The sequence below is a fragment of the Malus sylvestris genome, chromosome 16 (genome assembly GCF_916048215.2).
Source record: "Malus sylvestris chromosome 16, drMalSylv7.2, whole genome shotgun sequence".
Classification (NCBI taxonomy): domain Eukaryota; kingdom Viridiplantae; phylum Streptophyta; class Magnoliopsida; order Rosales; family Rosaceae; genus Malus; species Malus sylvestris.
The window spans coordinates 3,835,917-3,857,601 of NC_062275.1; the positions used below are offsets into that span (position 1 = coordinate 3,835,917).

At 37.3% G+C, this 21,685-nt stretch overlaps 3 protein-coding genes, 1 long non-coding RNA gene and 1 pseudogene across 6 annotated transcripts; 3 read left to right on the plus strand and 2 right to left on the minus strand.

Moving 5' to 3' along the window:
* The first annotated feature begins 2,029 nt into the window (after positions 1 to 2,029).
* On the plus strand, positions 2,030 to 3,796 carry LOC126608753 (uncharacterized). Its single transcript, XM_050276757.1, has 2 exons — positions 2,030 to 2,469; positions 2,690 to 3,796. The coding sequence occupies exons 1-2, from the start codon at positions 2,156 to 2,158 to the stop codon at positions 3,564 to 3,566; spliced, it is 1,191 nt and encodes a 396-aa protein (XP_050132714.1). The 5' UTR covers positions 2,030 to 2,155; the 3' UTR covers positions 3,567 to 3,796.
* Positions 3,797 to 5,889: 2,093 nt separating this feature from the next.
* On the plus strand, positions 5,890 to 7,584 carry LOC126608752 (uncharacterized). Its single transcript, XM_050276756.1, has 2 exons — positions 5,890 to 6,319; positions 6,437 to 7,584. The coding sequence occupies exons 1-2, from the start codon at positions 6,027 to 6,029 to the stop codon at positions 7,338 to 7,340; spliced, it is 1,197 nt and encodes a 398-aa protein (XP_050132713.1). The 5' UTR covers positions 5,890 to 6,026; the 3' UTR covers positions 7,341 to 7,584.
* A 1,378-nt stretch (positions 7,585 to 8,962) lies between these two features.
* LOC126606639 (cytochrome P450 CYP749A22-like) lies at positions 8,963 to 11,005 on the minus strand (annotated as a pseudogene).
* A 1,772-nt stretch (positions 11,006 to 12,777) lies between these two features.
* LOC126606804 (uncharacterized) lies at positions 12,778 to 13,557 on the plus strand. Its single transcript, XR_007617379.1, has 2 exons — positions 12,778 to 13,144; positions 13,238 to 13,557. It is a non-coding gene; the product is annotated as an uncharacterized LOC126606804 (long non-coding RNA).
* LOC126606803 (cytochrome P450 CYP749A22-like) lies at positions 13,389 to 15,528 on the minus strand. 3 transcript variants are annotated; one of them, XM_050274191.1, is made up of 5 exons: positions 15,175 to 15,528; positions 14,851 to 15,077; positions 14,158 to 14,769; positions 14,017 to 14,045; positions 13,754 to 13,912 (listed from the first exon to the last, which is right to left on the minus strand). In XM_050274191.1, the coding sequence occupies exons 1-5, from the start codon at positions 15,509 to 15,511 to the stop codon at positions 13,900 to 13,902; spliced, it is 1,218 nt and encodes a 405-aa protein (XP_050130148.1). In that variant the 5' UTR covers positions 15,512 to 15,528; the 3' UTR covers positions 13,754 to 13,899. The 3 variants fall into 3 exon arrangements, with proteins under 3 accessions (XP_050130147.1, XP_050130146.1, XP_050130148.1); XM_050274190.1 differs by having other exon boundaries at positions 13,389 to 14,045; positions 15,202 to 15,528; XM_050274189.1 differs by having other exon boundaries at positions 13,389 to 14,045.
* Between the last annotated feature and the right edge of the window lie 6,157 nt (positions 15,529 to 21,685).

Here is a 21,685-nt window from a genome sequence, read left to right on the forward strand (position 1 = left end):
CGTCTAGAAAAAGCGTAGGCGGGCTTAGATTTTTTTAATTATTAAATTTTTTATATAACATATAAATAAATATCTACTCATGTTTAAAAAAAAAAAATACATAATCATATTAGGATACATAAATTGCAAAATATAATACAAAATAAAAGTCATAAATTTTTTATCTAAGTGAGAGTTGTGAGTTAGGCGGAAGCCTAGGTAGGTCTATGCGTTATTTTTTAGTTTTCAAATGCTTAGGAATCAATTGGGGCCGTGGTGAGCCGCCTAGCGCCTAAGGCCTAGGTAGGAATTTTTAGACATTCATGCAATTTTTAATGAATACAGATTAGCTGGATGGTCGAATTGCCTATTGAGAACTAGTCCAACACACCCCACAAAAGAATGACCTTAGGATGCGTTTGTTTGGCTTCATTAGCCTTCATTGGACTACTCATTAGTGCAGTCTTGTGTTTGTTATATAGTGGGACTATTTAATGGGATTAAAGGGGACTTGCGTTCACTAACTCTCTCACTAAAGGGTCTTAGCGAGACCCCCCAAATACCATGGGACTGCTAAGACCCTCGCTGTGTTCTTCTTCTTTGCGTCGCGTCCTTCTCTGCTTTCTTCTTCGTGTCGCGTCCTACACTCACCAAACTATGGCAAGATCACACCGCAGGTCCAAACCACCACCAATCCCTATCTCTCTCTCTCTCCTCACCCTAAGCCCAGAATCACGAATGAAACCTTAGATTCGACCTTTAATCAGAGAACCCACGAGCTCCATTTCCAATTCGAGAGAACTCCATCGATTTAAGGTTTTCAGATCAAATTTATGGTCCTGCATATACAAGCCAGCTTGAATGATTTAATTTTGATGGGATTTAGTTTTCCTTACGAAGGATTATAACTATGGAGGGTTTGCAGAAGATGATTGGGTTATGGGTTCGGTGCTTTGCGTTCTTCCTCTCTCTTTTTTTTTTTTTACTTTATTTGTTCTGTTCTTTAAAGTTTCGGAACATTTGATGGATTTTGTGAATTCGTTGCTTTTGGTTTGTGAAGGGAGGCTGGATTTGTGAGTTTTTTTGGATACCATTCGTTGTGATCAAATTGAACGATTTCTGGATTCTACGAATGGACTGGTTAATCAAAATTTGAATGATTTTAGTTAGTTCTGATTTTTATAGGATACCAAATTGAACAATTTCTGATTTATCTCGAATTTGGGTTAAGCATTTGTTATTGGAAGTTTTGCAATTTCCAAGGTGCAGAGGAGCACCAACAATTTGCGAAGAAGATGCCATTTTTTACATATTGATATTTTTAATAGAAAAGAAATTAAAATATAATAAGAATAATTTATTGTTAATTCAACTTCTTTGTCTAGTCTAAGTCAGTCCAACTTAGTCCCTAAAGCTAGTCTAGTTCAAGATTGTCCGGTGCAACAAATGCACCACTGTATTAGGGTACTGTTCAACCCTATGCAAATACAGTTTTTAATGCACACGAATCAACTGGATGATCCAATTATCCTACTAAAGAATTTATCGTCCTGTAAACGTTGAACTTTTATTGTTTAATCTCTTCTAAGAAAATTCTTGAGTCCAACTTCCGGACCACATAACTCGTCGAATACTCGACCTCACACGCCTACTACCATATGAGGGATGCCGCAAGCAAAAAGCCTTCCTCACAAAAGAACATGCTCAATTTCCTCACCGGATCATTTTTCTAGGATTTAATGATCGTGATTGTGATCGTCCATCGTACATCATGTGGTCAATTTTCGTTATGTACTATTTATATTTCATTTTAAAATTTAAATTTTAAAATAATTTCTAATCACACGATATACAATGAACGATTATGATCACATGATCTCTATGATCCTTAGAAAAAAATCAGATAAGGATCATTTTCCCCCAATTCCAACCCACAACAACACCCTTGGCTGCAAGCGTTACACGCCTCATCTTATCAAGAAGGGAGATTTTCTCACCCAATAATAATAATAATTGACAACATTCAACGGATATATAAAATATTCAAATAATAATCAAACAAACAATTGACCAAGTCCAATTCTAGAAGTCGTTTACCCTCAAGAAAGCACAAGAAACCATTTCCCTTTTTTCTCAAAAACAAAGAGAAAAATCAGAGTGAAAAAATTTCTGGAAAATGTATGTGACAAGGCGTCTATCGATGTACAAAAGGTCTCCTGATGATCTCTCACTGCCTCCGCCGGAGGGTCCAAACTCCGGCATTCTTGTCATCAAAGACGAAGAAACGACATGCTGTTTCGGGTTGTCGAATATCGATATGATTAAAGAGCTGCCTCTCCCCCAGAACAAGAGCCTTGAGCTTTACTATGCCGTTGGGTTTTATCCCAACAGAGAGCTTCAGTTCCACAGTGTTTTCTTCATCCCAGTTCTTGGTCAGCCCCTGTCTTCCAACCGCTACTATGCAGTATATCCATTTGGGAAGGATAGAGGGTAAGTTTTTTTTATTCGAGCGATATTCTAATTAATGTAATTTAAATTAAAATTACTGTAAGATGAATTCGAACACGAGTGTAGAAGGATAGTAGAGGATATATCATAACATTTCGTTTTTAAAACGACACATTCTACGTCGCATTTGGTCGACACACTGCCTTTGCTAATTGACTTAATGAGGGAGAGTGATAACTTGTAGCATGATTTTGTTTTGTAGGGAAGGGTACACAAGCGCAAACGAGTATTCCATGGACATGGAAACATGCTGCTTCGACAGCTGCACCAAGGACGTACTACCGCAACGTTTTGATCCCAATAACATGTATCAGCAATACAAGATTAATCTTCACAAAAAAATTATCAATATTTCAGGTGGTTTTGTGGCCAGATCAATGGCTAAAGATGGGTTCCCTCCACAGGCATTGTGGAGGAGAGGGTGGAAACTCAGAAGCTCAACATCGCCCGGATTTGAACTAGGTGATGCACCGGGCCTAGACACCGCCCTACGTGCCCGTCTCCCGGATTTTAATTTCCCACTAAAGAATGTGGTTGTAGGGAAATGGTACTGTCCATTCATGTTTGTTAACGAAGGGACACCGAAAACGTTGATAGACATAAGGAACAGATCAATGTACTATGAGATGACACTTGAGCAGAGGTGGGAAGAAGTATTTGTGAAGGATCATAGTTTTCAATGCGGTGAAGGCAATGCTGCGCGTGTGGATTTTGTTGTGCAAAGTGAAGTGGTTATGGTTGGAGGGATGGAAGGCAGGTGTGATGGGAAAAAGGTGGGGGATGATGATGGGTTGGTGTTGTATAGGAGTTCGAACAATGTTGGGCAAGAGACAAGGGTGGGAGTGAGTGTAGCAATTTTTGAGAGGATGAAGTGGGAGCAAGGGAGGGTTGGGTGGGTGGGGGGAGAAGAAGGGACAGTGAGAGTTGAGAGGGTAGAGGACTACGGAGGGGTGGGTGAGTGGAAGAAATTAGGATTTTTTGTATTGGTTGAGAGGTTTGCTTTGAAGAGAATGAATGGGGACTTGGTTTTTAGTCATGATTTTAGGCACGCTCATCAGATTAGGACTAAATGGGAATGAAAATTTGTCTTTTTTATTTGTGTGTTCTACATATGCTATTTATGTATAAAATTTCAGATTTTGCATCCCAAATAAATCTTCAGATGGGGTATTTGAAAGTTGTTCTAGCTTATGGATTTAGTAGGCCTTATGAGTTTTGAAGCACTTTTTTGATTTATGAAAGTGTAAATTTACTTGTCGATTACAAACCCAATTCATCTAAGAAATGCATTTGAGGAATGTTCACATAATTCTGATCAATGTTGTTTACAATGTCTCATGTTCACACAAAGCATACATTTACTTATGATCTAATATACGAAAGTAGATAAAAAAAGTAGGCGACAATTGAATCAAGTAGACTATACAAGTCTAAGGCCATAATACTGGAGTTTGTACCTACATGGAGTGAAGTGATACTTAAATATAGAGGATTTCACTTTATAAGTAGATTAGACAGTTCACTTGATTTGATTATCGAAAACAAAAATTTCTCCTAAAAATGAGCCTGATTCTTAGTTCGAAGCCAGATTTGTTACATCATCATATAGTTCAAAATCAAGAATTCATATGGAAATTTCTTATTGACTAAGAATTGTAAGAAAATTCTTGAATTCCTTGCAGTCGTATACGGCGGTGCAAGTGTTACACCTACACGCCTCAGCTTTACCATGACTACCACATATTGTCAAATCTTATCAAGAATGGCGGTTGTCTCACCTAATAATTGACAACATCAACACAAATAAAATATTCAAATAGTAGTCAACATAAGCAACAAACAATTGACCAAGTCAAATTCTACAAGTCAGTTTACCCTCAAAGACAAACTTACAAGAAACCATATCCTTTTTTATTTCTCAAGAACAGAGAGAAAAATCCGAGTGAAATTTTTTCTCATTGCCACCGCCGGAGGGTGCAAATTCCGGCATCATCCCAGATGGAGTGCTAAAACAATAATTTGTTAGTGTAAAGAACTATAATTGAGAACAATGTTTGGCTATTCAAAAATGAGCATGAACTCCTACTCAAAATTCTTTGTGTTTGAATTACAAAGTTTTGTACCTATGATTAGAACTGTTCATTTTATAAATCACTTTGAAAATACCATCTCTGGAAAAAAAAAAAAAGAGTTAAAACTAAAGTCGTTTAGTCAATCTATTGTAGAAAATACATAGACGATTATAATACTTTTACTAGTTTTGTTTATCTATTTTTAAATAATTCAATGACTAAACGACCTTAGTTTAAATTCATTTTTTACATAGGCAATTATAGTGTGATTTATAATATGTAGATCATATACATAAAGTTTTATAAATAAAAAACAAACAATTTTAAATAGAAACTTCAAAAAAAAAAAAAAGAGTAGAAACTCCTACTTATCTTTTGAGTAGACAAATATCGTTGCTTAAAGCTTAGGGTCATTAAAACTCAAAGTTTTCAAGTCATTTTCATTAGTTTTTCTTTTAAATTCATTTTTTGCATAGACAATTATAGTATGATTTATAATATGTATATCATATACATAAAGTTTTATAAATAAAAAACAAACAACTTTGAATAGAAATTAAAAAAAAAAAAAAAAAAAGAGTAGAAACTCCTCCTACTTATCTTTTGAGTGGACAAATATCGTTGCTTAAAGGTTCAATGCATCCTTCCAAGAAGGTGCTACAAACGATAGAAGACCCACACACATTGTCCCGAAAGACTTTTTCCAGCTTAGGGTGATTGAGAAGTGTACGAACCTTCCTGGCATTTTACTGCAAATTGTCAATTTCGGACTCTCTGCTTGGATCCATACACTACCAAATCAAAGATAAGATTAAACTATAGTTATCATCGGACCAAAAAAATAAACTATAGTTATCAGAAAAATGATTATAATAATCACTTGCAACTATACAAGAAAGGACTTCCGTTACCGTGACACATGCCAACAATACAAAGGTGTGTGTAACTTTGTGTCGATAAAGTTCTATTATTGACATAGAATGTCACAATAATACTATATACTTATCATATACGTTGTTTTATGTATAACACTAATTTCTCAAATGTTCTCAGCAGTAAACAGTTTTCTGAATTACAATCCTTTATTTTTTATTTTTTTTGGAAAACCTTGGCGGTACGAGGTAAATTTATTGATATGAAAAAAGAAGTTACACCTAATCAGGAGGGAACATAAATCTGACCTCTCATAAAACAAGAAAAACAAAATACAAAGAGGAGGAAGACATATACCTTACCCTTTTGAAAAAGAGGGGGAGGGGGGGATATAGACCATACCTCTTGAATTACAATCAGCTAAACCATAACTAGGAGCTTACGTGTCTAGGACTCTATAAGTTCTCAGAAGTTTTTGACTTCGTGAATTATATAAATTAAAGGTCTGTAATCATGTAATTTCATCAAAGCAATTTGAAAGTGAGCCAGTCTTTCTTTTCTTAAACAGTTGTCTTCTTTAATTTGGTCACAAAAATGTATGTGACAAGGCCTCTGTCTGTGTGTAGAAGATCTCCTCCATCACTGTCTCTACCGCCACCGGAGGGGCCAAATTCTGGTTATCTTGTGCTCCATGATGACGATTCAGTTGAGATAAACTGTTGCGGATGCGAAGATGACAGCGTCAACGGCCTGCCTTTCCCTCAGAACAAGGATCTAAGAGTTCGATATGGCTCAGATGGCGATGATGTTGCATTCATTCCCGTGCTTAATCAGCCCTTGTCTTCCAATCGATACCATGTCATACCTCGAACAGGGCGCCATAAGGGGTATGCATATAAATTAGATTTTGATCAGTCCTTCATGTAATTAATTTTCACATAACGGTGTTACTGTCGCGTACGAAGTTGTACATTAAACATTGATACTGAGAATTTAATTTGCAGGGAAGCATGCACAAACACGAGGGAAGAGGACACGTATATTGGCTGTTGCGGATGTAAAAATATTCCAGATGCTAAACCAAAGCCGTTGGATCCGTCAGACATATATCAACAAATTGAGATAGTTCAAAGGGGGAGCGACCGCAGTCAGTTTTTTGCCAAGTCTGTTGATCCAGATGGTTTTCCTCCTTACTTCTTGAGAAGGAAAGGGTGGCGCGTGACAATGAGCAAGCCGCGTCGTTACCGATTAGGTGAAGCCTCGGGACTCAACTCCTCGCTACGAGCAAGCCTTCCCGGGTTTGAGTTTCCATTATCACATGATTGCTCTGAAGTAGTGTGTGTTGGCAAGTGGTATTGTCCTTTCATGCTTGTCAAGGAAGGAGGGGTGAAGTTGAAGGACCAAATGAAATATTCTATGTACTACGAAATTAAACTTGAGCAAAGATGGGAAAAGATTTTCGACACGGTTAATGAGAACGCTGAAAGCAAAAAAAATCCTGCTGTGTTTGTGGATGCTTTTGTTCAAAGGGAGATGGTCTTTGTGGGTGGAAATGAGGCTGTTTGGGACGAAAGAAATGAGGATCCGGGTGCGGGTGATATGTTCATGTGGTTTAAAAGTTTTGATGGCGCGGGACGAGAAACAAGTGTGGCATTGAGCATGAAAGTCGTAGAGAGAGTGAAATGGGAGCAAGAAAGAGTTGGATGGGTTGGCGGGGATGAAAGGAAAGTGAGGGTGGAGAGAGTGGAAGAGTTTGGGGGGACGGCTGGTGGCGGGTGGAAGAGATTTAGTTGTTATGTGTTGGTAGAGAGGTTTGTACTGAAGAGAATGTCTACGACTGGAAGCGCAGCGGTACTACTCGCATATGATTTCAAGCACACTCACCAGATTAGGAGCAAATGGGAATGACAAAAATTTGTTTGCTCCATGACCGGAAAGAACAACGGGAAGTTTGCTACATATACTGTTCATTATATTTGGTATCGAAAAATCCACTTTGTCCTCTTTTATAATGTTTCTGGACAAAACATGAGCAGTGTGTAAATAAGGAGTGTTCCCATTACAATGTCTTCAATCTCATGTCTTGCGCAAAAGTCAGACTTAATTAGTTCAAGAACAATTAATGGAATTTTATTTGATTTATTCAGCCAAATGACATCTCAAATTCTTTAAGCCAGACAATATTGCTCAAGGACAAATCACTAACTAGATTATACTCATCTGCATGCATGAAAAATGAAAACTATATTGTGTGATAAATAAAAAGAAATTAAAATTTTGTCACATTAATTAGTTCTCAATTTCTTACTGTTTTTAGTTTCGAAATGCCATCAGCTTTCGGAGTTTGACTTCTTGCTTCCTCTTGCCAATCTGCATGGATGGCCAGAAGCAAGACAGTCCAAGCAAGCAAAACATTAGTGGTTTCTTGTCCAGCAAAGTACAACGCATTGCAGTCGTCGATTAAATCTTCCACCGAATTCCTCTGCTTGTCATCGGCAGCATGATGAGCCTTCAAAAGTGGTCCAACATAATCACTCCCGAACCTGTCTTCTTCACTCGTTAATGCCTTCTTTGCTGCATGACCGGAAAGAATGGACGGGAAGTTTGCTACATGCACTGATCATCACATTTGGTATCGAAAAATCCACTTTGTCCTGTTTTCGTGTACAGACCATCATCGTTTTAGGTACGTTAGTCTCCACTGGTGAATGGAGACTTGCGTATAGTTTTAATTCATGGATTGCAGTACTCTTCTTTTATAATTTTTCTTGACAAAATCATGAGCAGTGTATAAATAAGGAGTGTTCCCATTATAATGTCTTCAATCTCTGGTCTTGCATACGAAGGAATACATACAATGTATAGATGTACAATGTCTCTTCGTATGGATAGAGACTCATTGAAAACTACAAGGGAATACATACAATAGCTACAACGGCTAGAAAAGGAATACATACAATGGCTCGGTTGAATGGCTAGAATATGAACAATAAATATTATTTAACACAGGGAAAGAACACAACACCTTTGCAGATCAATCTATGGCCTAATCAAGTTGGGCTCGAGCAGTGTGCTCCCCAATCTATACCAAGTTCAAATTTCTCTCTATAGTTTAACTTAGATTATAATATTGCTCAAATCAAAAGAACATGACGACTCATGTGTATATAACAATGTGTTGTTTTTTTTTTTTTTTTTTTTTTTTTTTTGGAGAACTATAACAATGTGTTGTTTAGCATATCTCCGAGTACTAATATGCAATGTATAAGTACTTCTCTGAAGGCGTTTTTAGCCACTGGGTCTTAATTAGTAACTGTTGTGTTTTAGAACTTTTCATAAAGCAAAATTTCTGTGCATCAGCCATATAGATTTTTATGAAGTTCAAGAATTCTATTACACTTTTTGTGTTTTTAGCTAGCTGATGATCTGATGATCACAAACAGTGCTCAGAAAATTTTTGATACGCAGCACGCATGTACACTTTGATGATCAGCCTTTCAACCATTAATCAGTACACTTTGGACTAGTACTGCAGTGATAATTTTGTTTGTGTTTTAATTTAAAACCTAACAATGGGTGTATCGATTGAACTGTTTATAAGCTAGTACATAATCAAAGGCATCAATGTCTGGGTGCTTAAGATACCCCAAATACAAGAATCATGGTAAACTCTGGTCTTCGCCATTCAAAGCGAGTAAAATCACCTGAACTCCATGATGTGGACGAACGGTAATATAATGCAAGGGCAAGTGGACGTAACCGGGGGAAAGGGTGAAGGAGTAGCGTTGTAGAATCATGGACAGAGCAATCTTCGCTTCAGTTGTCGCAAAATTCAAGCCCACACAAGTTCGAGGTCCCAGTCCAAACGGTATGAATGCGCCCAGTTCTTGTTAGTTGCTTTCAAAACCCCTTCTGAGAATCTGTCTTGTTTGAAAAGGTGGACATCTTGCCCCCATATTTTTGGATCTTGGTGAGGTGCAGTGGTCGAGACAACCAATTCGAGATTAGCAGGAATGATGAGCTTTCCCAGTTTAACTTCCCTTTCAGCTTTCCTTGTAAGAGAAACCGAAGGGGTATATAACCTCAGAGACTCATTGATGATCATGGTCATCTGCATGGAAATGAAAAATAGATAACATAATCAAATTTTCAAACATGTTGTAACAGAAAAAAATACAATACGTGTTCTTGATATTCTTACGGTTCTCATTTTGGAAATGCCATCGTGATTTGGAGTTTGTTTGCCAAATAATTATGACCTCCTTCCTTGCTTCCTCTTGCCAATCCGTATGGAGTGCCAGAAGTAATACAGTCCAAGCAAGCGAAGTATTAGTGGTTTCTTGTCCAGCAAAGTAAAACGTCTTGCACTCATCAACTAACTCATCCACCGAAATCCTATGGTTGTCATTGGCATTGTGACGAGCCTTCAAAAGTAATCCAAGAAAATCACTTCCGAAACTGTCTTTTTCTTCAGGCCTTGCCTTCTTTTCTCTTTTCTTGACTGATTCGATCTCAAGTTTGTCTGATTCGATCTCATCACTGGTTTTGAAGAACTTACTGCATTAAATGAAAAGACTAACCGTGACAAGCGAAGTAATCGTTAACGGATCTTGTGGTGAATATTGAGTAGATCACCGTTGCACAGAAGATGGGCAAACGAAAAAGAATAATAGGGATTACCTGATGCCAGGAACCCTGACCTTGAGAGAATTTTTGAATATTAGGGAGCCTACCTTGATCAACATATCAAAAATGTTCTTTCCTTCAATATAGCTGCTGCCAAATGCTGTTCTAGAAATCACTTCCGAAGTGAACAATCTAAACTCTTCATACACCTCAATCTCTTGTCCTTCAAAATCTTTCCACCTTTCTAGCATTGTCTCGGCACTAGCTATCATTTTTCGGAATCATACTCTGGTAAAACAATACGATCATGCTATTAGTACATTCATCTTCAGTTTATTACACTTTGCAAGAAAGTACAAGTAACCTTGAAGACTTACTTTTAGAGTCTCTCCATGGAAGGCATGGGTGGCTAGTTTCCGCAGTTTCCCCCATTTTCAGCTTCGGTTGTTGCCACAAGGCCATCTCCCAGTAGCTTATTCACAAAGTTTGCGATCTCTCGTTTCGGATAAGCTCTATCTTTGTTATTCGGTATCTCTTTGCACAAGTCGGGTTCCGTAATGACCAACTGAGCCTGAGAACCATGCCATTGAAGATAATTCTTCCCTGTAATTAGTACGGTCATCAAAATTTATCACGGAATTAAGATTAAAAAACAATAGTAGTCAACTAAAATCACGACCGTTTGCTTGTTACCATATATCTTGATCCACGCGTGCATGTGAGGCTGAACTACAGAAAATGTGTCGTGTGATAAAATATGTGACCTGCCCATGACTTCCTTTCTCATGTCAAAGATTTCTTTGGTGGTTCCATGGATAAGTCGGTAAGGAGGGTCTCGGATCCCCTGCAAAGCCATCATCTTCCGAATGCGAGTCGATTAGATCTGAGACAAGAAATAGACAAAGAAAGCTTTCAAAAATGATTGCTAAGCCTCCGAAAGAACCCATTTTTCGTGTTTCTTTTCGAGCTGGGGTCCGTCGTTCTGAAGTTTTACTGCTCCTTAATTATATTGTAAACACAAATTAACAAGATGCCAGTGATGGTTTTTAGCTAGTGATTGTCACTTACTTATCTTGCTAGTTACTACAATCCAAAGGGAAAATATCATCATCAGTACATTGTCACTGAAAACTTAAGCTGCCATTTGTCGACTTCCGATGGTCGATACGTCACATTGGAATTATCTCCTGGATTTGTCACCAAATACATTACCGTATTATTAATTTTTTTTCCCTCTCTTTCACCAAGTTTTCCATCGTTTTCTATGTTGTCAATCGTTTTATATGATTAGCAGTTTTGGATGAATAAGGTTGTGACAATAAATTGGCTTTTCTTGAATTTGTAAGACATGAAAAACGACTTCGCTGTGAAACTTCTATACCAACGGGACAAACATAGATCGTAAAACATCATATTGAGAGTGTGTATCACAAGTTGAAAATTAAGGGACCTTACACATGCTTAGAAATGGGCATAAAAATCGCCAAACCGGAAAACCGAATCGAACCTTGATAAATTTATTATTAAAACAGTATAGTTTGATTCATGACAATTCCAATTCGATTTTCATGCCGGTTACGGTTCTAACCAAAATTATATATATATATATGTATATATTCGAAATTTCTACTTCAACTACCAAACACATATTTCAACTACAAAATCAAGCAAATTTGAGTTCTTACCACTAGATCTACAAGATTTGTGATCGGAAGATAAAAAATGTACATATAATTATAAATTAGAAAATAGAAAGCCTCAAATCAAAACCAAAGTGTACATCTTAAACTAAAACAAAAATGTACATAATATAAAATATACTGGAAAAGAATGAAGAAAAATAAAGTAGGGAGAGATGAGTGATAAAACAACAAGGAGGGGGAGAGAACTGAAGAAAAATATTGGGCTTAATTATGCACATGACATTCTTAGAAAAATGTCTTATTTATATAAAAATAATAATAAAACAATAATTTATATTAAAAATGGCTTGGTCCGGTTCGTAAAATTTTCAAACCGGAATCTATTTGAGACGGCTCGATTTTTGTTCCGATTTTGACTTTTTTGGTCAACTCAGTTTTGTTTGTTAGTTCTCATGCTAGTTTAGACCTAGGATGCCGTTTGTTGGAATTTTGGTTGTTAGTTGTGATAACCTTTCTAGGTTTATTACGATCCACCACCAACATTACCGATATTATTTCTAACTTAACCACCTATCACTTGGTGTGAAGTTTTATCATAAATGTCTCAGTGATAATATGGGTGAAATACCTCATATATAACAGTTGTATTGTATTTTATCATATGCTCAAGGTGAGACTCTATTCTCTAACAAGTTGTCATGCCACTGCATATTGGTCTTATTTCAATGATTTAATGAGGTATCCATATAAATATAATTATTAATTTTTCAAGGAGGTAATTTTAGCACACTATTTTTCACTTCTTCCACACTCCTCATTTACGTTTTGCATTTGAATTGAATGAATTGAAGGAGAATTGAAGGGCAAAAGTAAACATAGATGTGCATAAAAAGAAAAACACATCAAAAGAATTCACAAGAGAAAAACAGATATTATCTACCAAATGAATGGTCAGTATAAGAAAGAAATGCAGACAAAATTTCTGAAAAAATAAAAATGAATGGTCTTCCTTCCTTCCTTGAATAGAAATGCAGACAAAATGAATGGTCTTCCTTGCTTCCTCCTCCTGAGAACTGGGTCCTCCAAGTTCAGTCTTGTCAAGTTTTGTGGTTTCTTCGGAGCTGTTTATCAGATTTGGGCTTGTATGGACTTACACTTGTGTACTTGTTAAAAAAAATGGTTATGAAGAAATAATTGCCTGTTCAATAAAGAGTTGTCGGCGCAACTAAATTTTAAATTATTTACGATACTACCTCGTGCTTAAAGTTTAATTTATTTACAATATTCTCACTGCTTCTTTCTTTCTTTCTATCCGTATTATTTATAAAAGTTTATCAAGTGCTTTTCATTAAGAATTTGTTGTGTGTAGTCATTTTTAAAAGAACTTTTTTTTTTTTACTAGTGATATTTAGGATGGAGGAATCGAACTCGGACGCATAAGTAGTTGAGTAACAAATCTCATTTCTCATTAAAACACTCAACTAACTGAATCACAAATCTCTTTCCGCAGTTTCTTATGTTAGGTAAAATGTGCAGGCGGAGCAACTGTGGTTGCGGCGGAGGAGCCAAAGCAGCGGGAGGGACGAGGGCTTCTATGAAAGCGCCCGGAAGAGATTATACAATCTCTAGAGACAGCTTGCGCAGATAAAAATCTACTAATTCTCACTAATGGCTGAGACATTAGAACTTATAGATGATGAACAGAGAGCAGTATGGCCTTTGACACGGGTGACTGCAGATTTTATTACCCAATTCTTGTCTTTCTTTGTATTGCGCAGCGATTAGTCTAAACACATACCAAAGAGTTCGATAGCTAGAAAAAGTTGAAATGATAATTGACAGATACAATTTCATTAGTTGCACTGTGTAGCTAATCCAAGGGCATCAATTCCCCGGCAATGCCGGCCTTCACGGTTCAAAGTGAGTGTAGCATTACCTGAATTCCATGTTGTGGCCGCATTGTCAAATAATGAACAGGCAAGTGGATGTAACCTGGGGAAAGAGTGAAGGAGTAGCGTTGTAGAATCATTGACAGAGCAATCTTTGCTTCAATGGTTGCGAAGTTCAACCCAACACAGCTTCGAGGTCCCACTCCAAAGGGTATGAAAGCGCTTATGGTATTGTTAGTGGCTTTAGCAATCCCTTCTGCGAATCTCTCTGGTTTGAAAAGTTGCGAGTCTTCTCCCCAGATTCGAGGATCATGCTGAAATGCTAGATTTGAGAGAATCAATTCAACGTTAGGTGGGACAATGACATTCCCCAGTCTAACTTCCCTATCAACTTTCCTTACTAAAGAATCAAGAGGGGGATATAACCTTTGAGACTCGTAGAAAATCATACTCATCTGCATGAATAAAAAAGAAAAACAGATTTCCAAATTAGGATCTCTAATGTCAATTGAAAACATGTTTTCGCCACTTCGACAAATAATTTATTGCGTTTTTTTATTTTCTTACTGTTTTCAGTTTGGAAAAATCATCAGGATTTGGAGTTTGTTTGCCGAATACGTCCATCACCTCCTTTCTTGCTTCCTCTTGCCAATCCGTATGGAGTGCTAGAAGAAACACAGTCCAGGCAAGCAAAGTATTAGTGGTTTCTTGTCCTGCAAAGTAAAACGTCTTGCACTCATCAACCAACTCATCCACCGAAACCCTCTGGTTCTCATTTGCATCGTGATGAGCCTTCAAAAGTAATCCGAGAAAATCACTCCCGAAACTCTCCTTTTGTCCTGTCATCGCCTTCTTTTCTCGTTTCTTGACTATCTCTGTTATGGAGCCATGTACTTCTTTCTCAAGTTTGTCTGATTCGACCTCATCGTTGGTTTTGAAAAGTTTACTGATGCCAGGAACCCTGACTGTTAGAGAATTTTTAAACACTAGGAAGGCCAACTTGATCAACATCTCAAAGATGTTCTTGCCTTCTATGTAACTGCTGCCAAAAGCTGTTCTAGAAATCACTTCTGAAGTGAACAACCTAAACTCTTCAAACACCTCAATCTCTTTCCCTACATAATCTTCCCACCTTCCGAGCATTGTCTCAGCACTTGCTACCATTTCCGGAATCATACTCTACATAAACAATACCATGATGTTACTATTGCTAAACCACTCATTGCAAAAACAAGGTACCAATAACTGTACAAAACTTACTTTTAAGTTTTCTCCATGGAAGGCATGGGTAGCCAGCTTCCGCAATTTTGCCCATTTTTCAGCTTCGGTTGTTGTGACAAGACCATCTCCTAATAGCTTCTTCAAAAATTTCGGGGTCTCTCTTTTCCCATAAGCCCTCTCTTTGTTATTAAGTATCTCTTTGCATAACTCAGGTTCTGTAATAACCAGCTGAGCTCTAGAACCATGCCATTGAAGATAATTCTTACCTATAAATGCATGCAAAAACAACCAAAAGTTATCTTGAAACTTAAAGCTAGAAAGTAAAAACAAATTGATATCAAACGGGTTCTAAGATGTACAAACCACATTTAACATGAGATTCCGGGTTACCGTATATCTGAGTCCAAGAGTGAATGTGTGGTTGAACTCGAGAAAATATGTCGTGCGATAAATTTTTGGGTCTGTTCATAACTTCCTTCATCATGTGAGAGACTTGTTTGGTGTTTCCGTGGATAAGTCTGTAAGGAGGGCCTCTGATGCCCTGCAGAGCCATCTGCTTCTGTATGCGAGTCGGAGTCCACCAAAGTCTTCGAAGGATCTTGATGAGAAGGAAGACGAGGAGCACACACAAAAAGCTTGAAAGAATGACTGCTAGGCCTCCCGAAGAAGGCATTTTCGCACTGCTTTTAACTTTGCCCATCTCCCTGAACCTACTGAGAGTTTTTTCAACAGTGCACAGTTGTAAAAGCTTTACTAGTTTACTTACTTTTCTTTACTGTTCACACAGCTAACAGTTACGCAAGGCATGCAGGTTTCTCACTTGCGCTTGCTTTTACATGTGAATCTATGCTGCTCGGCGCTGAGGTTGGCTGACGCGTGGGCTTGTGGTAGCGCCCTTACTGCCCGACTCGTGTTAATATCAAGAAAATTTAAAAGAATACTATTTGAACCTGTTTGCTCCCTAAATCCGTCATGGGTCTCGCGGGCAAGCCGGGGATTTACTTCACATACGAGATTGGTAGGGTGCGGGCGTGCCACTACTAGATGTTGCTAGTAAACGGGATTTGAATGATTGAGGTTGCGCCTTTTGACTTCAAATCAAGAGATTGTGTCATTTGAGTGGGAGTTGCTCAAATCAAGGTTCTTTCTTTGCCTTAAAAATAAGGACTTTACTTATATGGAGAGATAGAACAATATGTAAATGACAAGGTTGCTCGGAAATGTAAATGACAGAGGAAAGTGACTTAATATTGCAGATTGCTTGTAATTTAAATGACTGAAAATGAGTTGTACATGAAAACTATAAAAGAGATCGATACTACAAGTGAGCAGCAGAGCTAATAAACTAGACAAAAGATGACTTTTGTGAGGGCTGATCCTGAAAAGGATGAAGGCTTAGGGGCTGACTACAGCTTCGTGAAGGCAAATCTGGTTTGAGCAGAGTTTGTGCTTGTATTTGTTTGTTTGATTGAGTGTCCATAGTCCTTGTGTTTGGGCTCCTTTAAATAGAGATCTGGAGGAAACCCCCTGCTGAAGACACTGCATCTGCCCGAAAGAAACTAGGGCACTTTGTATTTCACTTGCCAACTTGCATGGAGAAATAATATTAAAGGGGGAACTTGCATTTCCACCACACGCTTTCATCACATGTCTTCCCACTTGTAATAAACTAACATTTAAAAGAAGCAAGTTGGCTTCTTTCACATGTTCTCTGCATCCACATCCGTATGTTGCCTTCCAACCCATTTACAAGCATGCAATTTGTTGATTAAACAAAGGCTTGACAAACCTCCACCACCCAAACAAATGGGAGAAACAATATTATAGTGTCAAACCCCTCCACTTGATAGCTAAATATCTTCAAAGTTAGTCTTCTTGCTCATTAATCCTCCAAATGCCATATTTTACCCAAATTGCCCAAATAAGTAAAAATGGGTATATTTTGAGTGCAAACAGTGCCCCCAAGTTTTACAAATTTGAGCAAAGTTTGTGAAACTTACAACTCCAATAAGCTCCTCCAGAAGATTGATGATATAGCAGGCATAAGAGACATTTGAGCATGAAGAACACTTGATCACAAATGGCAACTTTGTTTGCTATGACTTCCCAAAAGCCTTGGTGGCTATAGTGCTGCTAGAAAGGAAGAGGCACATTTACCTCTTCGGTCCTTCTGTCGTTGATAAACTTGGCAAGATGAGCAAGGCAATTGGTAGTACAACTAGCATTGGAAAGAATGTTGTCTGGCTTGTATTTCTTCTTGTTAATACCAAAAAACATGGGAGCAACCTTACTGGTTACATAGATAATAAACTAGACAAATGCCCGAAGTAGGGCAAACTGGAAAATATAGAAACAGATGGAGAAGAGAGAAACTTGGGCAACTATCCTTTTGATTCTTCTTTTTCTTTTTTGCCTCGTTTCATATATATAATATATATATATATATATATATATATATATAGACCCTTCGGGTAGCTCAAAAGAAAGAAATAATAGCCCACGTCGGGCACACAGAACATATGCCCATTTGGGCAGACCACATAGTATAATATATAATAAAACATATATATATGTGAACTTTTTGGTAGACAAAAACTGAGGGAGAGACAGGAAAACTGAGGGAGAAACATAAAGAAAGAGAAAGAGAAAGAAAAAAGAGAGAAAATAAAAGAAGGAGAGAGAAAGAAATAATAAAAAAGTAAAAAGAAAGAGAGAGAGAAGCACCTTTCGGGCAAAAAAAAAAAAACAAAAGAGAGAGAAAGGTCTTTTTCGGGCAAATTGTGAAAAAGCAACCCTATTTTTTATCTTTTCTTCTTTTATTTACTTACATATTATATAATATAATATACTATATTATAAATATAGAAAAGAGAAAAAGAAAGGAAAAGAAAGGAAAGCTCACTTCGGGCAAAGAGGAACAACAAAAATGAGCCTTATTCGGGCATATTCGGGCATATTGGATGAAACCCCTTCATTGCCCAAATGTTATTTTTCTCTCAACACTCAAATCTTTTCCTCTTTTTAAAATTGAGTGTAGAGAGATCAAATCCATCATTTAAATTGGCCATGCTATGTAGCTTGGGAATCATAGGAGGTGGTCATTCATGTTTGATCCCGAGCTTTGCCCTCCTTGAGATCTCGATATGGATAACATGCTTGTGTTGGCGGGGAGGAGTGTATGAGCTTTTTTCTTCTTCTTCGGGCTCCACATGAGGTGTGGACTCGAGCCCCCCCAAGCGTTGGTGTTTGGCCTACAATGGCTTGATCTTCTACAACCATATCCTTTTTCATGGATTTTTCGTTGGGTGGGGCCATTGTTTGGGCTTCATCAATATGTATGATTTGTTCTTCCTTAGTTGTAGTAGGGTGAGTATGTTTTGTAGAGGGGATTTGACACATTTGATTTATCAACTTTCTCAAAGTTTCTCCAAAAGTTGTATTGCTTTCCTCCACCCTTTTAAAACACCTAGTCACCTATTCACCATACCCGATGCTTGCCACATGGAGTTTGGACACCTTCTCTAATTTGCCCATATCCTTTTTGTAGAGCTCTTCATCCGGATGATCATGAGTTGGCATCTCATATATTGGCTTTATGTACTCATTGGAAGCCTTTTGATACTCAAAGCCATTTGTTGGCCTATCATAGTATTCATGAATGCGATTGTCTTCAAAAGAATAATAATCTTCATCATAACCATAAGTTGGCCAATCTTCAAGATTATTATTTATTTGATGGCCATTAGTTGGCCGACAATCATGTTCCATGGGACTTGAGTACTCTTCAGCCATGTACCCAGCTCATAGGTTGGCTCTATGTGATAGCCATAGCTTGAGCGTTCTTCAACATCGTCATCCTCCTCATACTCCGAAAAAGCATGTTGAGAAAAATCATGAACATAAGGATTGTTCATGATCTAACTCCATATAAGGGTCCCACTAGGCATGCCAAAATATGTTTGCTCCCTAAATCCGCCATGGGCCTCGCAGGCAAGCCAAGGATTTACTTCACATACGAGATTGGTGGGGTGCGGGCGTGCCACTACTAGATGCCGCTAGTAGACGGGATTTGAATGATTGAGGTTGCGCCTTTTGATTTCAAATCAAGAGATTGTGCCATTTGAGTGGGAGTTGCTCAAATCAAGGTTCTTTCCTTGCCTTAAAAATAAGGACTTTACTTATATGGAGAGATAGAACAATATGTAAATGACAGAGGAAAGTGACTTAATATTGCAGATTGCTTGTAATTTAAATGACTGAAAATGAGTTGTACATGAAAACTATAAAGGAGATCGATACTACAAGTGAGCAGCAGAGCTAATAAACTAGACAAAAGATGACTTTTGTGAGGGCTGATCCTGCAAAAGATGAAGGCTTGAGGGCTAACTACAGCTTCATGAAGACAAATCTGGTTTGAGCAAAGTTTGTGCTTGTATTTGTTTGTTTGATTGAGTGTCCATAATCCTTGTGTTTGGGCTCCTTTAAATAGAGATCTGGAGGAAACCCCCTGCTGAAGACACTGCATCTGCCCGAAAGAAACTTGGGCACTTTGTATTTCACTTGCCAACTTGCATGGAGAAATAATATTAAAAGGGAAACTTGCATTTTCACCACATGCTTTCATCACATGTCTTCCCACTTGTAATAAACTAACATTTAAAAGAAGCAAGTTGGCTTCTTTCACATGTTCTCTGCATCCACATCCGTATGTTGCCTTCCAACCCATTTACAAGCATGCAATTTGTTGATTAAACAAAGGCTTGACAAACCTCCACCACCCAAACAAATGGGAGAAACAATATTATAGTGTCAAACCCCTCCACTTGATAGCTAAATATCTTCAAAGTTAGTCTTCTTGCTCATTAATCCTTCAAATACCATATTTTACCCAAATTGCCCAAATAAGTAAAAATGGGTATATTTTGAGTGCAAACAGAACCCCAATTTGAACGTCGGACCTCCATTGCCATCGTCATAGCCGGTGGCGGCTCTCGACACGCCAGAGGCCAGCCTTTCCCCTCTCTCTCTCTCCATTAACTAGTCAACTATCACTAAAATTCCAACTACATATTTTTATTTAGAATTTTTTGATAAAAACCAAGTAAATAATTTTCTTGCACTTGAACTTAATGGAAAAAGAAAAGAAAAAAATGCAGATGGAAATTTCAGAAAAAAAGTGGGTTGGGATTGGATGGTCTTACTTTTACTGTTTTACAGAAAGGAAACATTAACAGAGCTGCTTCATCTTTTGTTTCCAGTTTCCAGGCTCCCAGCTTTGATTTCAGACTTGTAATTTGCAAATCCTCCTGATGAGAAATGGTGTGGTTTCTTTTGAGCTGTTTATCAGATTCGGGCGTTTATGTATTTGCCCTTGGGCTCGTCATCAGTTTGGCTTACTGCTTCCATGGCTCAATTTAATGGCCTTCTTGTTCCGTTGTGCAAACATGATGTGTATTATTGGAGAATTTTCGCTGTGTATAATACTCGTTTCTTACGTTTTCGTTCTTTTATACCATTACAAACGATGATAAGAGAGGGAAATCGAACTCAAGTGCTTTAATAAATGTTCTTAATCACACACGTTTTTCATCCATTTTTAGGCCTTCTTCAACTTACATATATTGCATTTTATTTCATGTGAGATATATTTAACACGTCACCTTGCGTGGGACCACAACATAGTAGGCCACATATGCAACTAATCTCATTTTTAACATTAAGCGCAGAAGCATAGTATTACATTAAACCCGGTAAGTCATGTACGGCATGGACCCACATATTCAAAGAGACGAGACACTGGCCCACTCCTAACCACCTTGATATTTTCCCAATTTAACAATCTATTACTAGATGTTTAGTTTTAACACAAAAGGTCTTTGATGTTATTAGAGGTAGAACCATACACTTATATATTGTATTTTATTTTTTCAATTCCCTTATATGGGACTTATATTCAACATATACTGATAGGATATTTACCACTTGTAAAAGTAGGGATAAAAACACTTAAAAATATTTGCAAGAGAACAAGGCTCAATTGTAGTATAAACGACTTAAGCAAGGTCATTCTCTACAGAGGTTGAATGAATCATTTCTATTTAAACTAATTCTTAATTAACTATTTAAAACAAGGTTTTGAAAAGATTAAAAATTGTGAAAATAAAAGATAAAAAATAGAAAATTAAATAAGTGATATTGGGTTTTTATAAAACTAGGCAACAAAGAAGAAAAATAAACACTTTTGAGATAAATCAATTTAAAAGGCACTAGGGTTTATCCGTCGCCATTAATTAACAATCATATGCAATTCTATTAATTACTTATGAATTTTCACATACATGCTTTATGTTCAAGCAATAACGTATATCTCACATGCAATCCGTTTATGATGTTCAGATCAAATATAAACATGCAAGAGTCATTAAACTTTGTGAAAACCCTTTGAAGAACCATGCAAGAGCATGTTGTTCACCTTAAATGAAATTACACCTATTAATCACAAGAAGTCATCCTCAATTTCAGGGTGATGTGCCAACAGAAATTACATCAAGTTACTTGTCTGATTACTCTAATGGTGATCAAGCATTAAGTAAAATAGATATTTTAAACAAGATGATTAATAATTCAAAGCAAGCATGCATCCATTCATAAGCAAATTAATAAAAATCATATATTCATGCCAAGGGTCGTGGCCTCCCCCTAGCAATAGGAAATTAGTTATGTAAAATCATAATATATATATATATATATATATATATTATTAAGAAGAAAATGATTGCAAACAACTGTAAAATAAAGGTGAATCGTCATAAGCTCTCTAAGCTGAGTTCTCCAAGGTAATGCATGGTGAACTCTAATGGCTAATTAGCTTTAT